Here is a 24,256-nt window from a genome sequence, read left to right as displayed (position 1 = left end):
TGAGATAAGGGAACCCACACACAAACAAAAACACACTTTCCTCATGGCCTGCTAACTCAAAATGTCACAAATTACATGGATGACTCATTTGTGAACTTTAATTTAGTGAGCTAACTGATGTTTATGTACTTAGAAACATTAATAGATTGGAGAAATCAAAGTACTTAAGTATGCTGATTCACATTTGAAATGCTAGTGTAACCAGAGAAGACCCATTAAACTGTAGTTTAATGTATAGGCCAGAAAAATTAAGTTTATAAACAATACTCAAAGTCATGAATTTTCTAATCAAACTTTGCTATTGCAGTGATAAAACAATCACATGTATTCTTTTTATATTACCATGTACAAAGATAAAATACATAAAAAGAATGTAAACTTTTGTTCTGAGATACATTAAAATGTACTATTTATTAAATAAAGTTTGAAAGGAAAGGATGAATAAAAATCTCTGCCATCCAAGATACAGTCAGAATAAATCAGCAAACAGCACTTAACTGTTAAACAACATCAAAGCTATAAAAATCTAGATTTTTCTTAGCACTGAAAGAAATATAGCTGTTATAATCCAAATAGGTATAAGGAATACAATAGTAAATTCCTGAAAGCTGCTCAAAACATCCAAAATTAGTCAAGAAACCACAAAACTGCACCCTTAGCATCCTCAGTGCTTGAAAGAAAATACCATTAGGAAATCAGAGAACACTCTTTTATGTATCATGTCAAGGTCAGGAAAAGGCAGCTACAATATCAAACTTATCTAAGATCCAAAAAGTTAAAAGGAGTATTTCACACTCATTTTAAGAGTCCAAAATCTTCTAATGTTTATATTTTACCTGAAATGTATTTCACTAGAAGTGTACACAAGTCCCACCTAAATATAAGCTCAAAAGTGGAACATACTCACTCCTGCGAGTGCAAGACGCAGGTGTTCTTCATTCTGTCCTTCCCTTGACCTAACTAACTAGTCTCAGACAATTCCTGGGCTCTCAACATCACCTCAGTAACTAGTACTATCTGCTCACAAAAGCAGCTCATGTTTTGTTTTTTTTTTTCTCATTTATTTTTATTAGTTGGAGGCTAATTACTTTACAATATTGTAGTGGTTTTTGTCATACATTGACATGAATTAGCCATGGATTTACATGTGTTCCCCATCCTGATCCCCCCCTCCCACCTACCTCTCTACCCGATCCCTCTGGGTCTTCCCAGTGCACCAGGTCCGAGCACTTGTCTCCTGCATCCAGCCTGGGCTCAGCTCACGTTATTTTAAAGAACTTCTGAAGCTTAAACACAGGAACAACATAACAATCCTTTTCCCTCCCTGACCCTGGAAAAGCACATATGGATTCACCTGGTCATTCACATTACAGAACAGGTTTCTGTCTGACTTCAGTCACTCTAAAACCGACTTTGATCCATACCAATTCCAAAATTCAGGTTACATGTAAGAGTATATTTTGGTGTATTTAGGGCTTTTTCCAACTTTCAGTTGAGTGCACACAGCTAAGCAGTCTGAGAAATGTGACATCTGCAATACAAAGGAGACCAATTCAAAGGAGGACGGAGAAGGACAACAGAGAGGACATTTGGACTCTATAATTAGCAGATAACAGATACACACATTTCTGTCAAAAAGATCCAGAGTTGTCTGCAACCATGGACAATTTTACAGCTGAGAAACTTCTGGAAGCCTGCCACATCAAAGAACAATATGGACTAGTGAATGGTCCTTCACAAAGTACAGGCGATTGAAAAAATCCCAGAGAGGGTTGAGGAGGGCAGGGAGAAAACTGAAGAAAAGAAAAAATTAAGCTGTTTAAATTATGGCACTTATATGACACAGGAAATTGATATAGGATATATATTAACCTTCTATTTATGAAAACTCAAAAAAAAAGGAAACAGATCTAATAGGGAGTCAGATTTGTTCTTCCCTATTACACTTCCTTTAAAAAAAAAATTCTTCTATTTAAGGAACTATTTCATAGTAATAACCAATAACCATAAATAAAATATCTCCCTAAAAGGAGTGAGGGGCAAATAGAATAAACAACTGAACAGGCCAAGAGCACAAAAAGTGATTTTTTAATAAAGTTTTATCTCTCAGCCCCATTTCTGATCATCTATGCTCCTTTTGAAACTCATTTTTATTTTTTTCTTTTTGACAGTATCACTGGTGTGGTAATTATGTTTGAAGCTTTTTCAGAGGATTATAATACAGTTATTTCATTTCTTCAAGAAAAAACATCAAAAGCCCTACCTGATATTAGAAATGTCTCCCTTTCCAGCTACAGCTGCCAAAAATGAGAGCTCCCATTATAATAATATGTATTGCACTAGAAACATACCGAGACTTGACACCTAGTAAATTTTAGGAAGATATTACCAATAAAGTGAAATACCAAGGAATCTGTTTAAAACTGAACCAAACTGATTTTATAAAAATGCTAAAGCCCAAATGTTCAAATAGAATCTTAATGCTACAAAATGCATACTGATAACTAAAGTCTCTCTTAGAATATTTGACTTTTCCAAAGTCCTCATAATCTGACCTAATTGAGCTTTCCCATTTTTAATGAGAAACTCTAACACTATCCTTTAGGAGTTCCCTCACCAAGTCAAAGATAAACTTTTATCTTCAGTGGTTTAATTCATTTCCATATCACCTCACCAAAGAGAGCTTTCTTAAATAAATACAAAGAAGTTATGCTAAGGAGCCAGTATGGTAATATCCAATTTGAATTCTAGACTATCAGAAGATGTGCAATTACATTTTGGAAAGGAAGGAGCCCTTCTATTTTAACTTGCATTGTATTCCTCCTAGCAGTCATGCATAGGAATGATGATGATGTTAAATCTCATTAGATACAGATTTACTATTTTCCCTACTGCTTTCCCATATTGCTAATATTATAAATAGTACCTGCTTTACAAACTGTAATAAGCTCATTGCAGCTACCAAATTTAAAATACCATAAATCTATTAGTTGGGGGGGGTGGGGGTGGGGAACTGCTTCAAAGCATTTGAGGAACTGAAAGAGATACTTTTATTGTTAATGAAAAGCCACACCTGTTGACCAGTATACAGCCCAGTGGTAAAGAGGTCTAGAGTCAGATTGTCTCAAAATTTTGGTTTCACTGTTCACCAGCTCTGTAAGTGACCTTGGATAAACTGCTTAGGTTTTGAGCCTCAGTTTTTCATCTATAAAAGGACAATAATCCATGGCCCTCACAGTTATTGTGATAATGAGACAATAAATGTAAAGCACTTGGAATAGTGCCAGCATTTAACACATAAGAAATGTTATTACTTTCACTATTTTTATTTTCTTTTTTACAATTAAATGAAATAGATCAACAAAAGTAACTAGAGTAACAGCTTCTTAAAAGATACTGGTCAGCTAAATTGTAATTGAATGACTTCATCTCTGTATAGTGGCCCTTTATATCATAAATGTCCTCCCACAATGTGAATTCTTCAGACGTCTAGCACAAAAACAATGATAATCTGCCTTTCAAATATATTAGAGCAAGTCCTATATACATGAAGCTATAGTAGAACTAGTTTACATACAGATCCAAGTTCAACAGCTGAAGCAAAAACAATGGAAAAGAAACTATATATATATATATATATACACACACACACACACATGCATATATATAGGTTTTTGTATAACAAACTCAAAAATATTTTCTACAGTATAAAAATGTTCACATTGGCTCTTTGACACTTTAGATGTCTTTGAGAATCTGATAAAAATTACAGACCCTGACACTAGAAAAACATGTGGATACAAATGACTGTTCTATTTAAGGGGATTTGTTAACCTACCTACCCCAAACTCATTCATGGACCCAGGATAAGAATTTCTATTACACTGACTTGGAAAGTTCACAGGGTTTTAAACTATTTACCCCTTGTAATCTCAAAGGGCAATATAGTCTAATGTAGTTCTTATTATATTTTTCAAGGAAAAATGCCATTGTAATATACAATGGAAACAATACAGTACATTCTGGTCAAAGTGACTCGATCTGATTTTCATTTATGTTTATTTGTCCTCTTTTAAGAATTAGATTATGATTACTCAACACAATTCCCAAATTTCATCAAATAAAAATTATAGGACACATTTTCTCAGCATTCCTTGTTATCGGATGATGCTAACTGGACAATTTAAAGAATAGCATCACAGAAAGAGCAAAAACAATTTGCATGCTAAGCAATAAATCACTCTGTTCTCAATTCTAGACACCTCCAGACAGGAGTCTTCCCTTAGACTAAAAATACTTTTGTATAGATGCTGTATGAAAAAAATATAAGAATGGCAAAAATAACGATGAGCAAGGTTAAAGAGAAAGATAGGAAAGGGACTGTGGAAAATCTGTAACGATTCCTTTACCACAAGTTAAGATATTCCCCTGGATCACAAAATTATTAAAACATGGTATTAAATTGCCTAAAGCTGCCTGAATTAGTCCACGTACCTGATAATTATAAAGCTTTAATATATTAATGCCTTAGAGTAATGTATATATTTTTAAAACAAAGACATCCAAAACCATCAAGAAATGGCTCTATATTCCCTTAAGGAATTTCCTTATGGAGTAAGCTTTTACAAAAATATTTAATGAGGAACAGAAGTACTCAATGTGGCTGTGTCAGAAACAGAAATTAGGATTTAAGTCACCTGCTGTATTTTCTTGAAACAAATGTTATTAAAAAGAAAATTTCATAGGTTTACTTACTTCTTTCTTTATGCCCACATTCTCTCACAAAGAACTGGGGGTTGGCTACACACAAACGCAAATACCACCCAAGGATAAAATAAATGTTGAGGAAAATTAATAAAATAGAAATACAGTTAAAAAATAAATGCTAGGGTTTAGATTAGTCCATGGAAAAGCAAATCACCTGGTCCCACTTAGTTTGCAAGAGCTGAGCCTCTATCAGCTTAACACAATGAGGGAAGCAGGGGCTAGCAAGGGCAATAATATCCAAAGAGGAAAAACAAGTCCTCAGGAGCACAGCTTTTCCTGACACTGCTTCTATCACTTCTGAAAATGCAGTTCGCTCATACAACAATCACCCTGTCTATCAACAATGGCTAACAGTTTACAAGATGTAAAGTTATTAATAGCTGACATCAATACATCCACTCCCTCAAGGGATAGACAGATAAACGGGAGGGCTGAAACCATTATAAACAATTTGTTGCTGCTCTATTTTGGGTTTAGTTTGGGTGGTAACTTCAATAGCTTTGAAATAAAACAAAGGATAACCCTATATAACCAGAGATTTTAAATTGCAGCAGTAACTTTAGGAGAAATCTGCCATAAATGTATAACTATCCTGGAAATAACAGAAAGCCCAGAGAAACCAACAATTAAAAGATAGATACAGGCGAGACAAAATAAATATTCACTTTCACCAGATGAGAAAAGTGAACAAGTAATAAATGACTTTAAATTGAAACAGGCAGGATTTAGGTCACAAAGTGAAACAGTTCCAGTAATGCACAAGCTATCAGTATTAAAATAATTAGTCTTAAGATTCTTCTCGGAAACAACAATAAAGAGGAAAATAAATCAATTATACCTCATAAAGCTAAAAAAAAAAAAGTAGTAATTTAAAAAGAGAAAAGCATGCAATGGCCTTTCTTGGATTTTTGAAATAAATATATGATCTTGCCTTGAGGAAAGAGTAAAGTTATCTATCCTGGGCCCTTCAAGCACCCACACATTAGCAATTAAGAGTTCAAAACACAAATCACATAATCATCACATTAAATTCTTAGTCAACCAATGAGGAAGCCCTCAATACGTTGTAGAACAATATAGAGCAATTTATATTGTAAAATAATATATATATCTTAAAATATAAAAGACTGCTCAGAGGCAAAACATTTGATTTTATCACACTTAACCCAGAACTTGCGTCTGTGTAAAACTTAACTGAAACCGTACAAGTCAAATGGACAATATTTAGAGTACTGACATTTCTGTCTGCACTTACCTGATCTTTCTCATGGGGAAGAAGGCTGACAGGTGGGAGCGAAGATGGGAAAGCACTGGGGTACTTGGGAGCCCCTTTGCCATCTAAGCCTCCGTAATTGACCCTGTACTGCGGTCCGTCTTTCAGTAACCTCCCATTGTTCACTGCGCGTTTGGCCCCCAGTCGCAGCCGCTGCTGAAAGGCTGGGTTGGTGGTGGTGCTTGTGAGATCACTTTGACTTCTGAGATACTTCTCAATGTTCTTCAGGGAGGAGCCATTTGGCTCCTCCAGTCCTTCAATTGCTCTCCTTAGAAGTTTATTCCAATCCACGTTGCGCAGATCATTGCATGATCCTCTAGACCCCTTGGTTGACTTAGGAAAAGTGCCTGGTTTAACTGATGAAAAGCGCCCAGGATTGTCTGGGTCCTTATAGGAGGCAAGGCCTTTGTTGGTGACTTTGAGAACTGAGCCATCCTGAACGCTGAGTTCCAGCTGTTCAGAGACTGTCTTCTTATCCAACCCATGGGAAGTGCTGACGGCATGGCAGATTCTCTCTTCAGAGGGCCTTTGCTTTTGCTTTTTTATTTTCTGTATAGCTTCAAGAATCCACTCTGTATAAAGTGGGTTTGCAAGTTTTACCATGGTTGACAAATGACTTCTTCAGTACAAAAGTTACCCATAGAGGTTCTCCTTGTATTTAACAGAACTTGCACATTTAAGTCACTTACAATTCAACAAATGGGCAGACTATCCCAGACCATATTAAGCAACAGCTCACAAATATCCATCCTTTAGAGATTAAAAAGAGGATGAACAGGCAAAGTTGATAGTTGTCTTATTTGACCAACAGGAAAAACTGCATTCGAGTGAAGAACATCTTTAACCAGGAAATCAAGACCTTAAAAGATAAAAAAGAGGGAAATCTCTTAATAATCAAACTTCTAAAAGTAAAGTAAAAGACTCTTTTTCAAATGCAAAATGACCACAGAAATAATGACAAGCAGGTATTATATAACAAAGCCACAATGATTATATTTTCCAGCCAGAAATTGGGTCACAGTCTGAAAAGGAATTTCTTTTAGGATTTTTCATTTGTTATTTATATGAGTAGTTTATGGGGCATTTAAGAGATCATATCTAAGTTATCAATATTTATTTAATGGATAACCTTCATTGAAATTAATAAAATTACATGTTAGTGGTTCAAGATATGTATCTACCATAAACATAAAATCAACACCAAAATAAATCTACGGTGCAAAAAATTTGATGGAGGGGATATCCCTGGTGGTCCAGTGGCTAAGACTCCATGCTCCCAATGCAGGAGGCCTGGGTTTGATGCCTGGTCAGCAAACTAGATACCACATGGTGCAACTAAAGATCCCAAAGGCCACAGCTAAGACCCAGCACAGCCAAATAAATAAATATATTTTTTTTTTTTTTTTTTAAAAAGGAAAAAACTAAAAAAAAAAAAAAAAGGAAAAAACTCTGATGGGAGTACATTAAACGTAAAAAGAATCTTAAACTTAAAAAAAGAAGAGCAATAGTCCTGACTTTTCTATTTCAGCTAAACATTCTAGGTATTTCTCAAGTCTCACACATAAGAAAATTTCCCACTGAGCCTCTGCTACAGAACCATGTTCCCCGGCCCTTTGAAGAGGTTCTGTAACGCTCTCATCCACAGGTTGGAAGGAAACTGAAACTAATGTGGTAACATAACCCATCACCTTTTGAATAATGGAGCCCTCTAGGTGTCTCTACCCGCTTAGCTCATGAAACTGCTCAATTCGAGCAAGGTTTGTACACATCCTATTCCAGGTAGACACTGATACTGCTTTCTGAGAACCTCCTGATATACACAAAAATCCCCTAGATCTCCCATCTGGTATTGAGAACACCTGCCAAGAGCACCGGCCAAAGCACCCTGGCCTGGGAGTTGAGTCAGATCTGGGCTCTAATCTTGCTCTTCACAGATGAAATCCACATCTTAAAACTCTTTTTCAAACAGTTTGAAGTTTTCAGAGTGTGCTCACATATAACTTGTAATCTGCAGGATGACTCTATGGGTAAACTGAGGCTTGGGGAAAGGTGGAACACAGGGTAATAGTCAGTGGAAGACTCCAAGCTCACAAGCCTTTCTTCTACACTTAAGTCAGTTCTGCCTTCACCTGAGCCTCAACTGCTTGTTCCAGCTAGTTCTTCCTCTGCAATTGAGACTAGTAGTCCACATGCTGGCCCTACCCACGTCAAGCAGAGAAACCCTGGGAAAATGACTTAAGTTTCTGTCACTTTACCTGTAGAGCAATAACAGTATATCCTTCCAGGACTGTTGGAGAGAATTAAGTGAACACATTATCTAATACACAGCACAGAACAGCTATCATCATTTCCACTTAATACAATGCCTACACTCTCTGAAAAACGGCTCATAAAATTATAAAGTTATCTCCGATTGTTTATTTACATTTAATGTACCTCAAAGGGTAAAATGAGCTTCCCTTGTGGCTCAGGTGGTAAAGACTCCACCTGTAATGTGGAAGACCTGGGTTTGATCCCTGGGTTACGAAGATCCCCTGGAGAAGGGAAAGGCTACCCACTCCAGTGGCCTGGAGAATTCCATGGGCTGTATAGTCCATGGGGTTGCAAAGAGTTGGTAAAACAATTAAAATAAAATAAAAATGAAATAAATAAAATAAACATTTAAAAAAGAGTAAAATAATGTTTTTCCCAAAAATTTAAGCAGATACACTGAAGAATTTAACATTTGCTTTCAAAGATTCTGTTACTAAAAAACAACTGGACCACTGAACTATACTAGCTCAGTCAGCTTGAAAGTGGCAGTTTCAAAAAGGATTTGTCCTTTTTGCAATTAGTATACTATAGTTTCACTCTATTTTTCTCCATTCAGATTTAGAAACTTGGGACTAAAGAGATCTTTGAGGTCATCCAATCCAACTTCTAGTTAAACAGTAAAAGACCCCTTGTTCAATTCGTCAAAAGATGGGCCATAAAGTCTCAAAATACTTTCAGTGATTGAGAATTTGTCACTTCTTAAGACAGCTCATGCCACTGTTGGACAGCTCTAACTGTAATATATTTCTTGCTCACAGGAGCTAAAATCTTTCTTCCCATAACTTCCACCCACTAGTTCTGGTTCCCCTGGAACAAACTCAAGAAATTCTTTAATACTACGCTCCTTCTTATATTTGAAAACACAATGAGCCTTCATATATTTGAAAACAAGTATCTTTTGAAAACCACTACAATCAAACCCCATTCTACCTCCAGTCCCACCTTGGACCACTCATATCCCAATTCCTTAACATGCCCACACATTACAGGTTTCCAAGCACCTCCTTCTCATGCTCACTCATTAGTTTGGCTAATGCTCATCTTAAAATCTGGCAGTCCAGGCATTATCCAATTATAAATGCAACCCAGGGTTACATAAACTTTCTTACCAGCCCTGCCACACAACTGGCTCATGCCAAGCATGTAGTCCAACTAAAAATCTCAGATATTCTTTCAAAAAAACTGTTAAGCTGAGGATTTTCATTCTCTACCCCGTACAAATTTAATAAATGCTCAGATTTTTAAACTTATCACAGTTCATCTTATTGGTTTGAGTCTATCTTCCAACTTGTTAAAAACTGTTTTGAATCTTGATTCTGTCATCTATGTCATCTGCAAATCTAATAAGCACTCCCCTTTGTGGCATTACATAAATCATTGACAAAAATGTTAGACTTGGAACACAGTGTGTTTAAGAATGAAATCATTGGCTTTCATCGTGCAACCACTTTCAGGACAGAACACAGGAATCATTCTGCTTTAGTAAGTTTAGAACAGGAAGCTGATCTTTCCAAAATAAAATGGTTCGGGGCAAAATTTCATTAGAAGACATTTTACCGTGTCCAAGTAATTATTTCATCTTTCATCATTTATTCAGGATGAATCAAATAATTTAATTTGATTGCACAAAATACAACTGCAGGAAGCAGGAAAAGAGGTCACAGAAAAGTATCTAATATTGCAAAGTTGCTTTCGGGCATTTTGGTTACACAGGCCAATGAACATACATTAAAACAAAATACATTTCATAACTAATACTCAAAATACACCTTCATGACAAGCTATTACCATAATCCTAACCCACAATCAAAAGAACTGTTCATCTCCATGACCAACACATTTCAACGAGACTGACATTTTTACATCTGAAAAATACAATTTCAAAAAAGGGAAAATACCAGAATTGGAACTCCAAGTGTTTTAACAGTCCGTGACAAAAAAGAAGATTGTCCAGATCGTCAGGCAAATCTGCCAAAGGAAAAAAATGTAAATGTTAGTTCGGGCATTAGGACACCCCTTAAATTTAGTAACCATCTCTGGATCTCCACGCTACTCAACCCAAACAGACACGGTGAGTTTATTGGTACGCTCTATTTAGTGATAAGTTAGCTCTCTTTGACAAAAAGCCCCACAACAAGTACCTCAGGAAGTAAACTTCCAGGCTTCCTCAAGGCTAGACCTGTCCTCCAAATTTTAAAAAATGAGGTTTGCGATAGAGACAAAGAATTTCATCATTTAAAAAAAACCAAACAACTTGCTATTACTCAAGTAGTCAGGCAGGTATAACATTCTGTCTGGATGGGGAAAAAAAAAAAGGTCAAACATTGTTTGAAGGTCAATATTAACTTTCCCAGGCAACATTCGCTATTTATCCCAAGGGTCATCTGGTATCTAAGCACTGACTGAACTATCAAGATATGGCCAATAGCTGCAACTAAGAGAAAGATGCACCCGTTTCCACAATATGTCAGCACAGGACACATTTCAGGGTGGTGATGGTTAGTTACTAAGTTGTGTCTGACTCTTGCAAACCCATGAACCGCAGCCCGCCAGGCTTCTCTGTCCACGGAATTCTCTAGGCAAGAATACTGGAGTGGACTGCCACTTCCTTCTCCAGGGGATCCTCCCAACCCAGGGATCAAAACCGAGTCTTCCGCGCTGCAGGCGGTCTCTTGCGTCGCAGGCAGATCCTTTGCCAATTGAGCCACTAGGGAGGCAGAAAATAAACGTGAAACACTGCGAATGGCCGCACTTTGACGCTGCACAAAACCACCGAGCAACCTGAGCGCCTCCTTCTCCCCTCCCCTAGCCAGATACACACCTCACTCCTCAATGTAATCTCACAATCAGCTCTCATCTGACACCAACCAACCGAGTTAATTAGGCAGAAGCAGATGTAACTCAGCAGCTCTTTGCTACAAGCTGAATCAGTGTTAAAAACATACACACACAGAGCTAAGTAAGGAACAGAATCATAAGTCTCTTATCTTTAGCCAATTCTCAACTAAACACATGTATATTATCCACTTTGTATATTATCCACTGCACATTTTTTTAATCTTAGGCTGGTTTGTTTCTGACATCCCACTGGCCCCACTGTAAATTGGTATATGTTAAGAGAATAGATTGAAAATTAATTTAATTTTAGTCTAAGCAATATTTAACTAGAAAGACAAATCTAAGGCAAAAAAAAAATGCATAATTCATTAAAAAGCCAGTTAGAAATGCTTTCCGCCCCCTGCCTCCCCTGATTCAGAATTATCCACATCATTTCTCTTTTCCAAAGCCCTAAGATTGGTTTCACAGGTAGACAGCACATGCTATTATAAGTATGACCCTAAAAACCGTTATGCTGTTTTCATTTTTTTTTCTATAAAAGCCTGAAAGTTGGACTAAAAGGCTATCAAAAATAAGAATGAGTCATTCCAAATTAATTCTGGGGACTCATGCTACATCAAAATTAAATTTACTCTATTTTCTAAGGTTTTGAATCACTATTTTTAACCACAAAGTAACATGAGTAAATTACATGGTTGTATCATACAGTTTTTAATAAAACACTATTTACATCATTCATTACAAACTATTCTAAACAAATCTAGAGAAATGCTTCGTCCAACACTGAGCTTTTGGCTTCATTAGTATTATAAAAATATCAACACTATTCAGAAATACTCATGTCAGCATAAGAAGAGTCAAAATACCCTGGATCATAAATTATATGTGAAGCCTCCTCTAAGCTTTTACTAAGGCTGTGTGTTGTTTCAAAATCAATGTCATAACACTCGAGTCATGAGATTGCGGGTGAGCCAAAAGCAGTGGTAGAAAAAAATAAAGATTAATAGTAGAGTTTACTCTTCTGTCATACTGACAAAACAGATATTTTTAGCTCTCCCACTTTTATAGGCTCCTGGATTTTTTCATAGCCTATTATGTAATTGAGTATGGACCCACAAATCTTAACAATATCGTCTGAAAAAGAATATAGACTGTTTAAGGGAAGAGGACTTAACTTCTTTCCTTCTATAACCACCCAGCACAGACAACTAGCACAGTTGCCCCAAACAGCATTCTCAGTGAACAAATTTCTGGGACATCAGACATCATCCACACAGTAATACTGGTTAACTTTCAAATCCTGCATGCAATTACTTCTCAAAATTAATGCTCAAGGCCCAAAACATGTGAACTAGGAGGTGAGGTTATAAACACTATCAAAGAAAAACCAGCAAATTTAGTGAGATATTGTTCTGCGTGTGCAGCCCTATGGTAGATGCTGTGGGGATAAGAAGCAATTCAGCACAATTTGGTAGTTCTTCAAAAAAAATTAAACATAAAATTACTGTATGTTCTCACAATTTCACTTCCAGATACACACCCCAAGGAACTGAAAACAGGGACTTAGATAAGTGCATGTACATTCATGTTCATGACAGCACTATTTCCAATAGCCAAAAAGGTAGAAACAGGTCAATGTCCATCAACAGATAAATGGGTGAATAAAATATGGCATATCCATACACTAGAATATTATTCAATCATAATAAGAAATGAAGCAGTGGGGGCTTCCCTGGTGATCCAGTGGTTGACAGTCTGCCTTCCAATGCAGGGGACATAGGTTCAGTCCCTTGTCTAGGATGATCCTATAGGCTGAGGGGCAACTACTGAACCTGCAGTGGTGAGCCCATGAGCCACAACTACTGAAGCCCACACACCTTGAGCCCCTGCTCTGCAATAAGAGGAGCCACGGCAATGAGAAGCCTGAGCACTGCAACCAAGAGTAGCCCCGACTCACTGCAACGAGAGAAAGCCTGTATGAAACAATGAAGAAAAATAGCACAGCCAAAAATAAAATTAAACAAATCTTTAAAAAAAGAAAAAGTGATGAAGTAGTGATACATGCTACAACATAGACGAACCTCAAAAATACGTTGTGAAGGAAGCCAGACACAAAAGGTTACATATCATATAATCCCATTAATAAGAAACTCCTAGAATAGATAAAGCTAGAAACAGAACATAGATTGGTGGGACCTGGGCAGGGATGGGGGAGATGGTGAGGAGAAACTGCTTAATGGGTAAAAGTGAAAAGTAGTGAAGGTCACTCCGTTGTGTCAGATTCTTTGTGACTCCCATGGACTATAGCCTGTCCATGGAATTCTCCAGGCAAGAATACTGAATTGGGTAGCCACTCCCTTCTTCAGGGGATCTTCCCAGTCAGGTGTCAAACCCAGGCCTCCCACACTGCAGGCAAATTCTTTACCATCCGAGCCACCACGGAAGCCTGGCTTAAGCGGTAGGGGCTTTATTTGGAGTGATGACAGCATTTTGAAAACTACACAGAGGTCATGGTCACGTAACACTGTGACTACACTACATGTCAGTGGATCGTTCTCTTTAAAATGGTTTTATGTTATATGAATTTCAACCCCCATTTTTTTTTTTTAAGAAATAGAGCAATAAACTATAATAATAGCAACCACTGTCTGACACCTACTGTGGGCCAGGCACTCTACATAGGTTATCACGTGCAGACGCATGTCAGGTCGCTTCAGTTGTGTCTGGCTCTTTGAGACCTCATGGACTATAGCCCGCCAGGCTCCTCTGCCCATGGGGATTCTCCAGGCAAGAATACTGGAGTGGGTTGCCATGCCCTCCTCCAAAGGATCTTCCCAACCCAGGGGCTGAACCCGTGTCTCCCGCGGCTCATGCACCGCAGGTGGATTCTTTACCGCTGAGCCACCGGGCAAGCCATAAATTACATAGATTATCAAGTAAACCTCAAAACCACCCTGTAAGGTAGCATTGTTGCCCACATTTTGCAAAAGAAAAACAGATTTCTGACTGTCAAGACCTCAGACCAGTAAGTCATGAAAGATTTTAATTCAGATGCTAAACACTTTCCTGTCTCTCTATTGGTTTTCAAACTAGGCTCCTTGGAGCTCTTGTGAAAAGTGCCTGGGCTTTCAGAACCACCTGCAGGTGCCCTTGTGGGTTACACACTAGGGCCACCACAATCCCTGCACCGAACAAAGCATCTCTGCCTTAACTATTCTATATTTAAAGGACTTCTCTATAATATTCACTTCAAAGAAGGGGCTCCTCTAAATACAGAAGGAACAAAGTCTGAAAACAACCGTGACTATTCCTTGGTAGTGCGGATGGGGAGAACATCCCTTGGACGGATGGGACTTAAACTGGACCCTGAAAGGGAGAACTTAGATTAACTGCCTGGTCTCTCCACAGACACCTCCCCAGAAGCCCTACATCACTTTGTCTAACAGGAAACTTTTAGCTTTCTTATCATTTGGCATTTCTAATCTGTATTTTGCTTACCTCATCTCCTCTACTAGACTGCAAAATTCTTAAGAACAGGACTTATGTTTGATTCATCTTGGCATGCCCCAAGATTTCCAAGGACCACAACTTGAACGTAAGAGGGGTTTGATGCCTATTTGTTAAATGAATGCACCAGCGAATGAATGAAGGGAAATCTAGCAGAAGGCACAGAACAAGAATGAGCTGTCAGAATGGAGGGATACTGAGTCCATGTGCATGCCTGGAGAGGGGATGTGTTGAATAGGAGTAAGAAATAAAGTTGGACGTGACAAAAACCAGGCTGAGGCATGTGAACACGACAGATGAAGTAACAGAAAGCCAGTGCAGGAGTAGCAACACAACAAGGTGGAGTGGAATGCAAGCACGTACACGTACACACATGCACACACACACACATGTGTTGAACGTTTGAATAATTCTGGCTATGGTATCCATCCAGTATACGTTGAAGGGAAAGATGACTGAAGGAACAAACAAAAGCAATCAGTATTTCTTTCTTTCTTTTTTTTTTTTTTTAGCAATCAGTATTTCATCTCCCCACATATCAATCTTGTTCAACTTATATTTATGAGCTTAACTCAGCAGCAAGCCCAGAGCAGGCATTCCATAAATGTTAGCTGAATTGAATAATTAATTCCCATCTTTTTAGAATAATACTAAGTTCTTTCTCACTACTCATTAACATAAAGTTTTCAATTCAAAAGCTAATAATGTTTTCCAAGGATTTCTAAGAGGCTAAATCACCATGAAAATTATAATTTCAACTAATACATATTATATTAATTGGAAGTTTAATTTTTCATGTCATGCTCTCCTAGTTGACAGTATCCTTGTTATGTCATTAAACTATAATTGTGTAAATCTGCTTCAACAAACAGTAACTGAACCATCAATAAACTATTATGGCTTCCATAATCCCTAGCAAAGATTAGTTTCAACATCATCATCATAAATTAGTAGCGACTCGTCCCAAATCTCCTGGTGAAGCCTATGAATTCCGTTTGCATAGTCATCCCTACATTTAAGTGCTCAACAGTTTCAGTCTCTAAACTTTAATCACACTGTTAGGAACCTCACAGGAAATTTGATCTCTTGTAAAACAGGATTTTAGAGACAAGATGAAAAGTCATTCAAAGTCATCAGGCCTTTGGAGCCAGGGTACACTGATTAGTAATAATGATATTATAACTAAGCACTTTCACTTAAGAAATAATCAGCTGAATTTAGAGTGACTTTTTTTTTTTCTGACATTTAAAACTTCCTATTCAATTCTAACCTCAAGTTAGCTTTAGTTGGGTTTTAATGACAAAGACAAAACCAATGTATTTGGGGAAAAAAATCTGACATCTTAATTTTTAAAAGATTATTTTGAAAATACACATCATTTCAGAATTCTGCATTAACTTTATCACAGACAGTTTCAAAGAGGATATCCTTAAAACAAATTAAAGCTGCTCTCTGAGAATCTCAAGAAAATTACAGATCTATTTTTAAATAGGAACACAAGCACATACATACATTTGCATACAATTTCAAGGGCTTACATATTTCTCTACTGCCCACCCAAGGACCTCTAAAGGTCCACTCACTAACTTTACTTACACACACAGAGAGGTTGATAGTTTTACCCAGTTTCACAATAATTATCTCTATATGTGCTTAAAGTAAAACATGTTATATTGAAAAAAAGAAAGTTATTATCATCGGTTTTGGATACTGTCAAACAGGCTCATGAAATCTTATTCGACAAGGCAATGTGCTATGATGGGATGAATCTAGAGAGTTCAGGAATCAAGTCCCCACTTTGTCAGCTACCTAAGCTGTGGGACATAGGGCACATTACTGAGTCAATCTATGTCTCAGTTTTCTCACCTGTAAAAATGAGAAAAATGTAGTTTTGCAGACTGTAAAGAGGAATAAGTGAGATAACAAATATGAAAGAAGCAAGGCGGAGGACACATAGCAGGAACACAATAAAATGCTAGCTCATAAAAGGAAAAAGGGCAATGCAGTCAGCTAGAGACCTGTAAAATCTAATCTAGCTGAACTTCTGTCTATATGACCATTTTCTCCTATGAGACAGGGAAAGTCAGCACCTGGCTTAGTTACAGTTGCAGACAAGAAAAATTCAAGACAGAGAACAGAAAAAAGTGAAGAAGAGCAAAAAGACGTTTGAAATGGTGAGGATGGGGTCAAGAAGAGTGTATTTTCCTCATGATCATACACCTTTTAAGGTCAGTAAAGATTACAAGATAAAACAGATAGGAGGATATCTACTTAACCTGAGGGCAGGAAAAGTCTTAAAACAAGACACAAAAAGCACTAACCATAAAGAAAATACCATTAAATCTGACTCCATTAAAATTAAGAAGTTCTGTTCATTAAAAGACACCACGAAGAGTGAAAAGGCAAGCCAGAGAATGAAGGAAGGCATTTGCAACACACACAAAGGACAGAGTCTCATACTTAGAGTAAGAACTACTAAATAGCTATAAAAAGACACAAGGACCAATTTACAAAAGAGGGGAGAGGTGCAGGGACAGACTTGACCGGGAACTTTACAAATGAGGAAATCCAAGTAGCCAACAAACAAATGAAAAACTCCTCCTTATTAATAAGGTAAAGGCAAAGTGTACCAGATTGGCTAAGCTGAAAAACTAACAAGACTAAGTCAAGTTGGTGAGAATAAGCAGCCAGGGAACTCAGATATAGATACATAGATATACTGGGGGAAGTATAACCTGGTACAACTCTGGAAAATAGTCGAACTGGTACCTTAGTAAAGTTGCAGACAAGTATACCCCATGACTAGGGCAACCATACAGATCATCATCCAATTTCAGACACTCCTGAGAATTAAAGGTGTTATTCCTGGAGGAGGAAATGGCAACCCACTCCAGTATTCTTAGACAGAGGAGCCTGGGGTCGCAGAGTAGGACACGGCTGAGCACTATACAGTTAACACCAGGACAACAGGTATAAGCAGCATTAACAATCATGCTGCCTACGAAGCAGCAGCTCCATCCCCAGGTGGACACCTCAGTCGGAGACCGTGCACATGCATACCAGGTGATGAGTAGGGAACATTGGCAGCTTAGTTCACAACTTCCCCACACTAGAAACAACTCAAATATCCAGCAAGAGTGGAACTGACGAGGCTTCCCTGGCGGCTCCTAGTAGTGGTAGAGAACCTGCCTGCCAATGCAGGAAATACAGGTTCGATCCCTGGTCCTGGCAGATCCCACATGCTGGGGAGCAATTACGCTCACATGCCGCAACTATTGAACTCTGTGCTCTAGAGCCCAGGAGCCACAACCACTGAGCCCCTGCAGCCTACAGTCTGTGCTCTGCAACAAGAGAAGTTACCTGGAATGAGAAGCCCATGTACAAAAGCCACCATTAACCACAAACTAGAGAAAACCCACGAGCAGCCAAAAATAAAAATAAATAAATAAAATTATTTTTTAAATGGCTACCTGGACATTTCAAAAAAAAAAAAGAGCAAAACTAATGATAGAAAAATTGTGGAAGATTACGGGAGTCCCATGAAAAGCTGCTTAACAGCATCCTGGAAAAGCAAATTAAAGCACTACAAGGAAGAAATTCTCCCATTCACTAGTCATTTACTATTCTACATGCGAAGACTTGATCACTGCAGCTCACACATACCTCCTTTCATAAAACAATTCCTTTTCTCTCACTTGATACAAATACAGGGATCTGTATACAAGAACACTGAAACTATTGTATAGAGAACTAAGAGATGAAAAGTCACTTGTTAGGAACTCTGGCATTTAAAAAACCGTTATCGTTGGCTAAGTCTTCTTCTGACTGGTATTCAACAGTCCATGCAAGTTTCTGAAGTGTTTTATTTATCCAACTTCCTCAACTACCTTCCAATATTCACCTTATTTTACTTTTCCCTCCCTTGATGCCTTGTATCTGACAGTTCCCACCTTATCTGCACAAGTGGTGTGAGAGATAAACATCTGGTGTAACAGCTAAGACATAACATTCACTCTACTCAAGAGGCCTGGGCTTGACTAGTAGGCAAAATTTCAACTGACCGTGTCATCACCACCAGCCAGTCAGTCTCCTAAGTTCCTCCTTTAATGGTAAACCCTCCTTGTGTCTTTATCTTCTCTTTTTAACCATCACTTCACCATCTCAATCTTTGACCCTAAGCTCAAGTTCTCAGGTAAGAATCTTATCCTTTATTGAAAAACGCACTATCCTTTTCTTCTGGAAAAAAAAAAAAAAAATCCTGCCCAAATTCATTTTGATAAATGTGTGAAGAATTTATGAATAAAAGAATGGAGTGTTTTACTTCAAGATTATCCCAGAAAATCAATGTACTTTACTCACAGTCATACAAAACACACACACACACACCTTTTTTGGAGTACCACAGAACTGGAACACTATCTCGGTGTAAGTTATTCCCATTAGCTACTCCCACCTCCTGTCCATATATGGAGGAGTCTTCATATGCTCTTTACTTTGAATTTCCAGGTACCTCCACCCAAATCTTAGTTCACGGGTACTCTTTTCCTATTTTCCGCATTTGTAATCTAGCCCCTCCTCTGCCTTTGCCCTTTGTCTCCTACCACTCCCTGCACTCAATTCAGACCAAAGTACTTACAAATTCAAAAATATGCAAACACAAGGAGCCTCTTTCTGAGACAGACATCCAGTTCCCCCTTTGCTGACTCCAGCTCAAATTACACCCAAGAAATCCAAAGTGTGTGCCAAGTTGCGTACCCATGGGTTGTAGGCCACCAGCTCCTCTGTCCATGGAATTTCCCTTCCAGGCAAGAATACCGGAGTGGGATGCCATTTCCTACTCCAAGGGATCTTTTGGACCCAGGGATTAAACCTGTCCCCTACCCTCCTGCACTGACAGGTGAATTCTTTACCACTGAGCCACCTGGGAAGCCTCTAACAACCCTGTTTCCCACACTAACATCTTTCTTTGCCCATCTACCCTCCCGATTCAATCCAAATCACATTCGCCCAACCCCACGTACCTTTCTTCACACCTGTCACCTTTTCCCACCTCCTGAACCTCCTGACTCCTAACAGACTTTCTGTTAGATATATTTTGCGCAAGGGTCACCTCGGGGCAAAATATACGTAATAATTTAGAATATATCTAAATTCTAAGTAGGCTCCCTTGGCATTTAAGTTTGCTCTTCTGTCTTCCAGAAACTCTCTAAAGAACATCCGTTTCCCATCCCTCCATGTTTTTTCCAAGCTTCTATACCCCAAAGCTAGCAAACCTTTCTATTCTAGCACGCCGATTCACCCATATACCTCCTTCCCCCCATTGTAAATGCACCTGACCCCCCGTTTCCTCAATACTTCCTCCAAACCAGCATCTACTCTGCACCGCTTTCTCAGCACTACTCCATATCCACCACACCCAAATCCATTCTTACTCTGCCCCCCCTCCCCCGATATCTACAAGTTCAGCCTGCTGCACCGTTTCACTTGCCCCTCGGTCCTCTCTCTACATCTCCCCATCCTGCACTCTCCTCACCCTCCCTACTGCACCTGCTTGCACACCTCGTTTCCCCTCACACCCACCCCCTCCCTGGGAGTGTTCTTCCCAGACACTCACTGGCCCCCCACCGTTCCTAGTAGGTCCCTCCCACTCAGAAAACCCCTACGAGCCCTAGCCTTCCGACCACCCGAACCCCGCCCCCATCCAGATATCGCTCCGCCCCTCTACCCTCGAGCCCCGCCCCCTGCCCTGGAGGTCCCGCTGAGGGGCGGGGCCTGTCCCTCCTCCCCTTTCCCCCGCCCCCTACCGTCACGCTCAGGGGCAGCCTGACCCCGAGCGGCCCCGCGGTGACCCTCGCGCAGAGGCCTGTGGGAGGGGCGTCACAAGCCCCCTATTTCCCCCTCCCGCCCCCCTCCCGCCTAGTCTCCTCCCCCTGGGAACGCGCGGGGTGGGTGACAGACCTGGCCGCGCGCCACCGCCACAGCGCCTGCCGGGGGCGCTGCCGCTGCCTGAGAAAAAAGCCGCGGCTGCCGCCTGGAGGAGGTGCCGCCGCCTCCGCCACCGCTGCCGCCGCCGCCAGGGGTAGGAGCTAAGCCGCCGCCATTTTGTGTCCCCCTGTTGTTGTCGTTGACATGAATCCGACATGACACTGATTACAGCCCAATGGAGTCTCATTAAACCCGAGCCACGGGCCCGCCCCAGCGCTGCTCCATTGGACTAGACCGCAGACACTTAGGGCCACCCGTTGGCCTAGGAGTCTGTCCGTCACCCACACACTAACCACTCTGCAGCCCATTGGGGCAGGATCCTGCCGGTCATCTCGCCTCCGCATAGGCACACCCCTCGACCCATCAGCCCCCCCTCCGGTACCACCCCGGGGGAGGGCCCACTGCCAGTACCAATCAACAGGCCGCCTGGCCCGCCTCTTCTGGGCACCTATTGGTCCAGCCTTTTTTCTCTCGCCCAGACACCGCGCCACCTCTACTTCCACCTACCCGCCCCCTCTACCTCTAGAAAGGGATTGGGTCTACTCGCAGGAGAGGTACTTGGCCTTATTGGCTGCAGACGACGCCAATCAAAGGGCCTTTTCCCTTCCCCCTCCCCCACTCAACCCCAAACCCCCTAGCCCGCAGCTAAAGTTTGTGTGAGAGCTGATCGCTGGCGGCGGCCGCAGGATTTAGGGGTGGGCGCGGGCGCGCGCGCGCGGGCGGGCACGCGAAGTTAAAATTCGAGGTTCTCAGTCGCCAGCTCCTGCGGTGGAGCGCGCGGACGGGCGCGCCGCCTGGAGCGTTCCATCCCGCCCCCTCCTCCACCTTCTCCCGTCCTGTCCCGGGCGACTACTCGCCCGCCCCCTGGCTCGCATCCTTACCCCCCACGCACCCCCTAGCTTGCAAGCCGAGGCCGGGTGCAAGCAGTATGATGTCGCTGCAGCCTCCTCGCCATCCCATGCCGAGGGGGAGCAAGCCCTTACCCGCCGGGCGTGCACCCCCCGGCTCCACACTCGCCCGTGTCTGCAAGCACGTGCACCGTTCGCCGCTGCCTCCAGCCACCCCGGTCCCGGGCTAACCTCGCCTGCAGCCCGGCCAATCGCTTGCTGCCCTTTGTTGCTGCAGCCCGGGTCTCCCCGCTGCCTTCCTCAGCCTCCGCCTCGTCCTTTGCCAGCCGCCCGGGTCCGCAGCGCCGCGCTCCCCCCGCCCGGGACCCACCGCCGCCGCCTCCTTCTCCTCCTCCGCCTCCTCCTCCTCCTCGGCTCCGGGCTGCAGCGCACAGAGCCCGAGGCAGCGCCGCCCAGCCCCGCTCCCCCCGCGCCGCCAGCTAGCCCGCCCGGCCCGGCCGGGGGCGCAGCCTGGACCCCGCCCGCCCCAGTCCCCGCCCCGGGGGTACCTGCCTCCGCCCTGGGGGGGCTCCGCTTGCCGCCCTCGGGGGAGGGCGGGGATGCCGGTGTCCGCGGGAGGATGGGGACGCCTGGGCCGTTTGGGGCGGGGAGTGTGCCCGCCAGGGCTGGGACTTGAGAGGTGCGGTCCTCGCCAAAGCGCCCCCCCACCCCCCGCCGCCGTGGGTCCCAAACTTCGTCCTCCGCGGGGCCTTGTACCCTGGGCGGTCGCGGCAGTTTTGGGGTGGGGGATGCTTCGGGAGCTGTGTCTACCCTGATCAGGAGGAAGAGGGAGCAGTGACATTCAGCGACTGCGGACAGGGCACGGCGGCGGCATCCTTGGGTGGGAGTGGGGATGTCAGACGCCGCTGGAGGGGGAAGCTACCCCTCAAGATGCCCTCTCCCGGTCTGCGAGGAGCTGGAGAGCTCTGAGCTGCGTTCTCAGTGCTTTCTTGGGCGATGCAGCCGGGTGGCAGAGGGGCTAGGGGCGGGGGGGAGACGGCTGGGGGGGCCCTTCCCCCTCTCTTCTAGCCGGCGCTCGAAGGAAGGCTGATGGCGAAGTTCGGTTTTCCAGGCTTCCCCTGGGCCCCCCGAGTTCCTGAGGCCCACAAGAGGGAGGCTGGGGGCTCATCTGGCCGCCCAGGCGAGGCCACTTTGACGCTGCCCACATGCCTCCCAGCGCCGTCCAGACTCTGAAGAGAGACCCTCGTTCTTCCCGGAGCCCGGTGGGATGCTGACAGGGGAGACTTCAGAAAATAGTAAAAGTAGCCTTGAGAAATGGCTCCTCGAGAGTTTGAGTACGAAGTTTCCCTTTCGAGGCGCCATTTCTTCGTGAGGAGGAGAACTATGACTCTGTAAAAGAACCAAGTTTCAGGCATGGCGGCCCAGGTGGGAAACCACCTGTTGAGTCGAGTCTGCCCCAGGGCGGTCTTGGGCCCTGGCAGGGTGACACAAGGTACCAGGGAGAGGAGTCCCCGGCTTCCTGCCCTCGTTGACTCTAGCATCCTCATGGCAGTGACCCTGCAGCAGCAGCATCTTCAGCTCCGCATTAGCAACCACTGTGCAAGCTAGGTAGGTACTTTGTTAGAGCAACTTCTCTCAAACAAACAAAAGCAGCAGCACAGCACAGTCATCGATTGCAGAGCTAAAACACACTTCACTTTTTAAGATGGTTTGCTTCTCTAGGGTGTGAGCTGCCCCTACTTACATGCTTCTTGGCAGCAAGGTGAGAAAGAGCCAAGACAAAGGGTGCAGAGTTGGATGAAAGGACAGAAGAGGGGAGAGGGGGAGCAGAAGAGTTGTAATACTACACTCAAAACTGTCACCGGTTCCATTATAAATCCCTTTTATAGGTGTTTTATTACTTGGTTGTTAGTTTTTAAAACACAAACCTCTTTAGATTAAATCTTGGCATTCACAGGCTCAGCTTGGGGAAACAAAACACAGGGAAAGCGCTCGGCTTGGCTACTTTTGAGTTACATTACTGATAAAACAAACAAACAGCAGGTTGGGTTTCCTCATAGCCTCTCTCTACCTCTTTTATTTAGTATCTTCAGTAGCCGGCTCAAGGTGAATTTTTACAAGCCATTAGTTTATAATTCAGTCTAGTTCATTTAGGTATTTCAAAGAGAAGGACATTTATAAGCTATGCTTTTTTTTTATAATGCAGGTGCTGGGATTTTTATTCTCCAAGAAATTACTAAGTAAATCTAAGAATCCTGGCACACACTTAAGCCTTTATGTTCTGTTTTTGTTTTTTCCCCGTGGTCTGCCCAGATGCACTTTTATTTTGTAACTTAGATTTGAGCCTCCCAGCCTGCATTTTATCTCAAGCAATAAAAATAAACCATGTCTTAATTAAAAACAAGTTTCAAAACCCCAAATCTGTACAAACTAAAGTATGCTAAAGAAGCAACCAAAGACAATTAAAGCCAAAAGTCCACATTTAAGATGTCTTCAGCCAATGAATCGTGGGAGATTTATGAGCATCTAACACTTGTTATCACTAATGAGTTAGCCAGATGGATTTCTAGTGCATCAAGACCTGAACAGACACCTTAGATAGAAAAGGGTCTCATTTGCCTAAACTTGTGCTCCTGTAACTCCAGGAGCTGGCAAACACAGAAGATGGAAGTATCTTTACCCAACAAATTGATGGTTTTTTTTTTTTTTTTGAAGTTCTTTTCTT

At 41.8% G+C, this 24,256-nt stretch overlaps 1 protein-coding gene across 6 annotated transcripts in view; it reads right to left on the bottom strand.

Moving 5' to 3' along the window:
• The window catches only part of KAT6B (lysine acetyltransferase 6B), a 181,851-nt gene extending 159,890 nt beyond the window's left edge, over positions 1 to 21,961 (bottom strand). For 3 of the 6 annotated variants that reach the window (XM_043927095.1, XM_043927097.1, XM_043927099.1), the window contains exons 1-3: positions 21,763 to 21,961; positions 10,252 to 10,321; positions 6,023 to 6,899 (exon numbers count right to left, since the gene is read on the bottom strand). In XM_043927095.1, the coding sequence (XP_043783030.1) occupies positions 6,023 to 6,643 (621 nt within the window). In that variant the 5' untranslated portion in view covers positions 6,644 to 6,899; positions 10,252 to 10,321; positions 21,763 to 21,961. Of the gene's footprint in view, positions 1 to 6,022; positions 6,900 to 10,251; positions 10,322 to 20,656; positions 21,032 to 21,762 lie in introns of those variants that run through there. The other 3 variants (XM_043927093.1, XM_043927096.1, XM_043927098.1) reach the window with 3 other exon arrangements.
• Positions 21,962 to 24,256: the final 2,295 nt, after the last annotated feature.

The sequence above is a fragment of the Cervus elaphus genome, chromosome 15 (assembly GCF_910594005.1).
Source record: "Cervus elaphus chromosome 15, mCerEla1.1, whole genome shotgun sequence".
Lineage (NCBI taxonomy): Eukaryota > Metazoa > Chordata > Mammalia > Artiodactyla > Cervidae > Cervus > Cervus elaphus.
The sequence above is the reverse complement of the archived record's forward strand: the minus strand, read 5'-3'. Positions and strand labels throughout refer to the sequence as shown.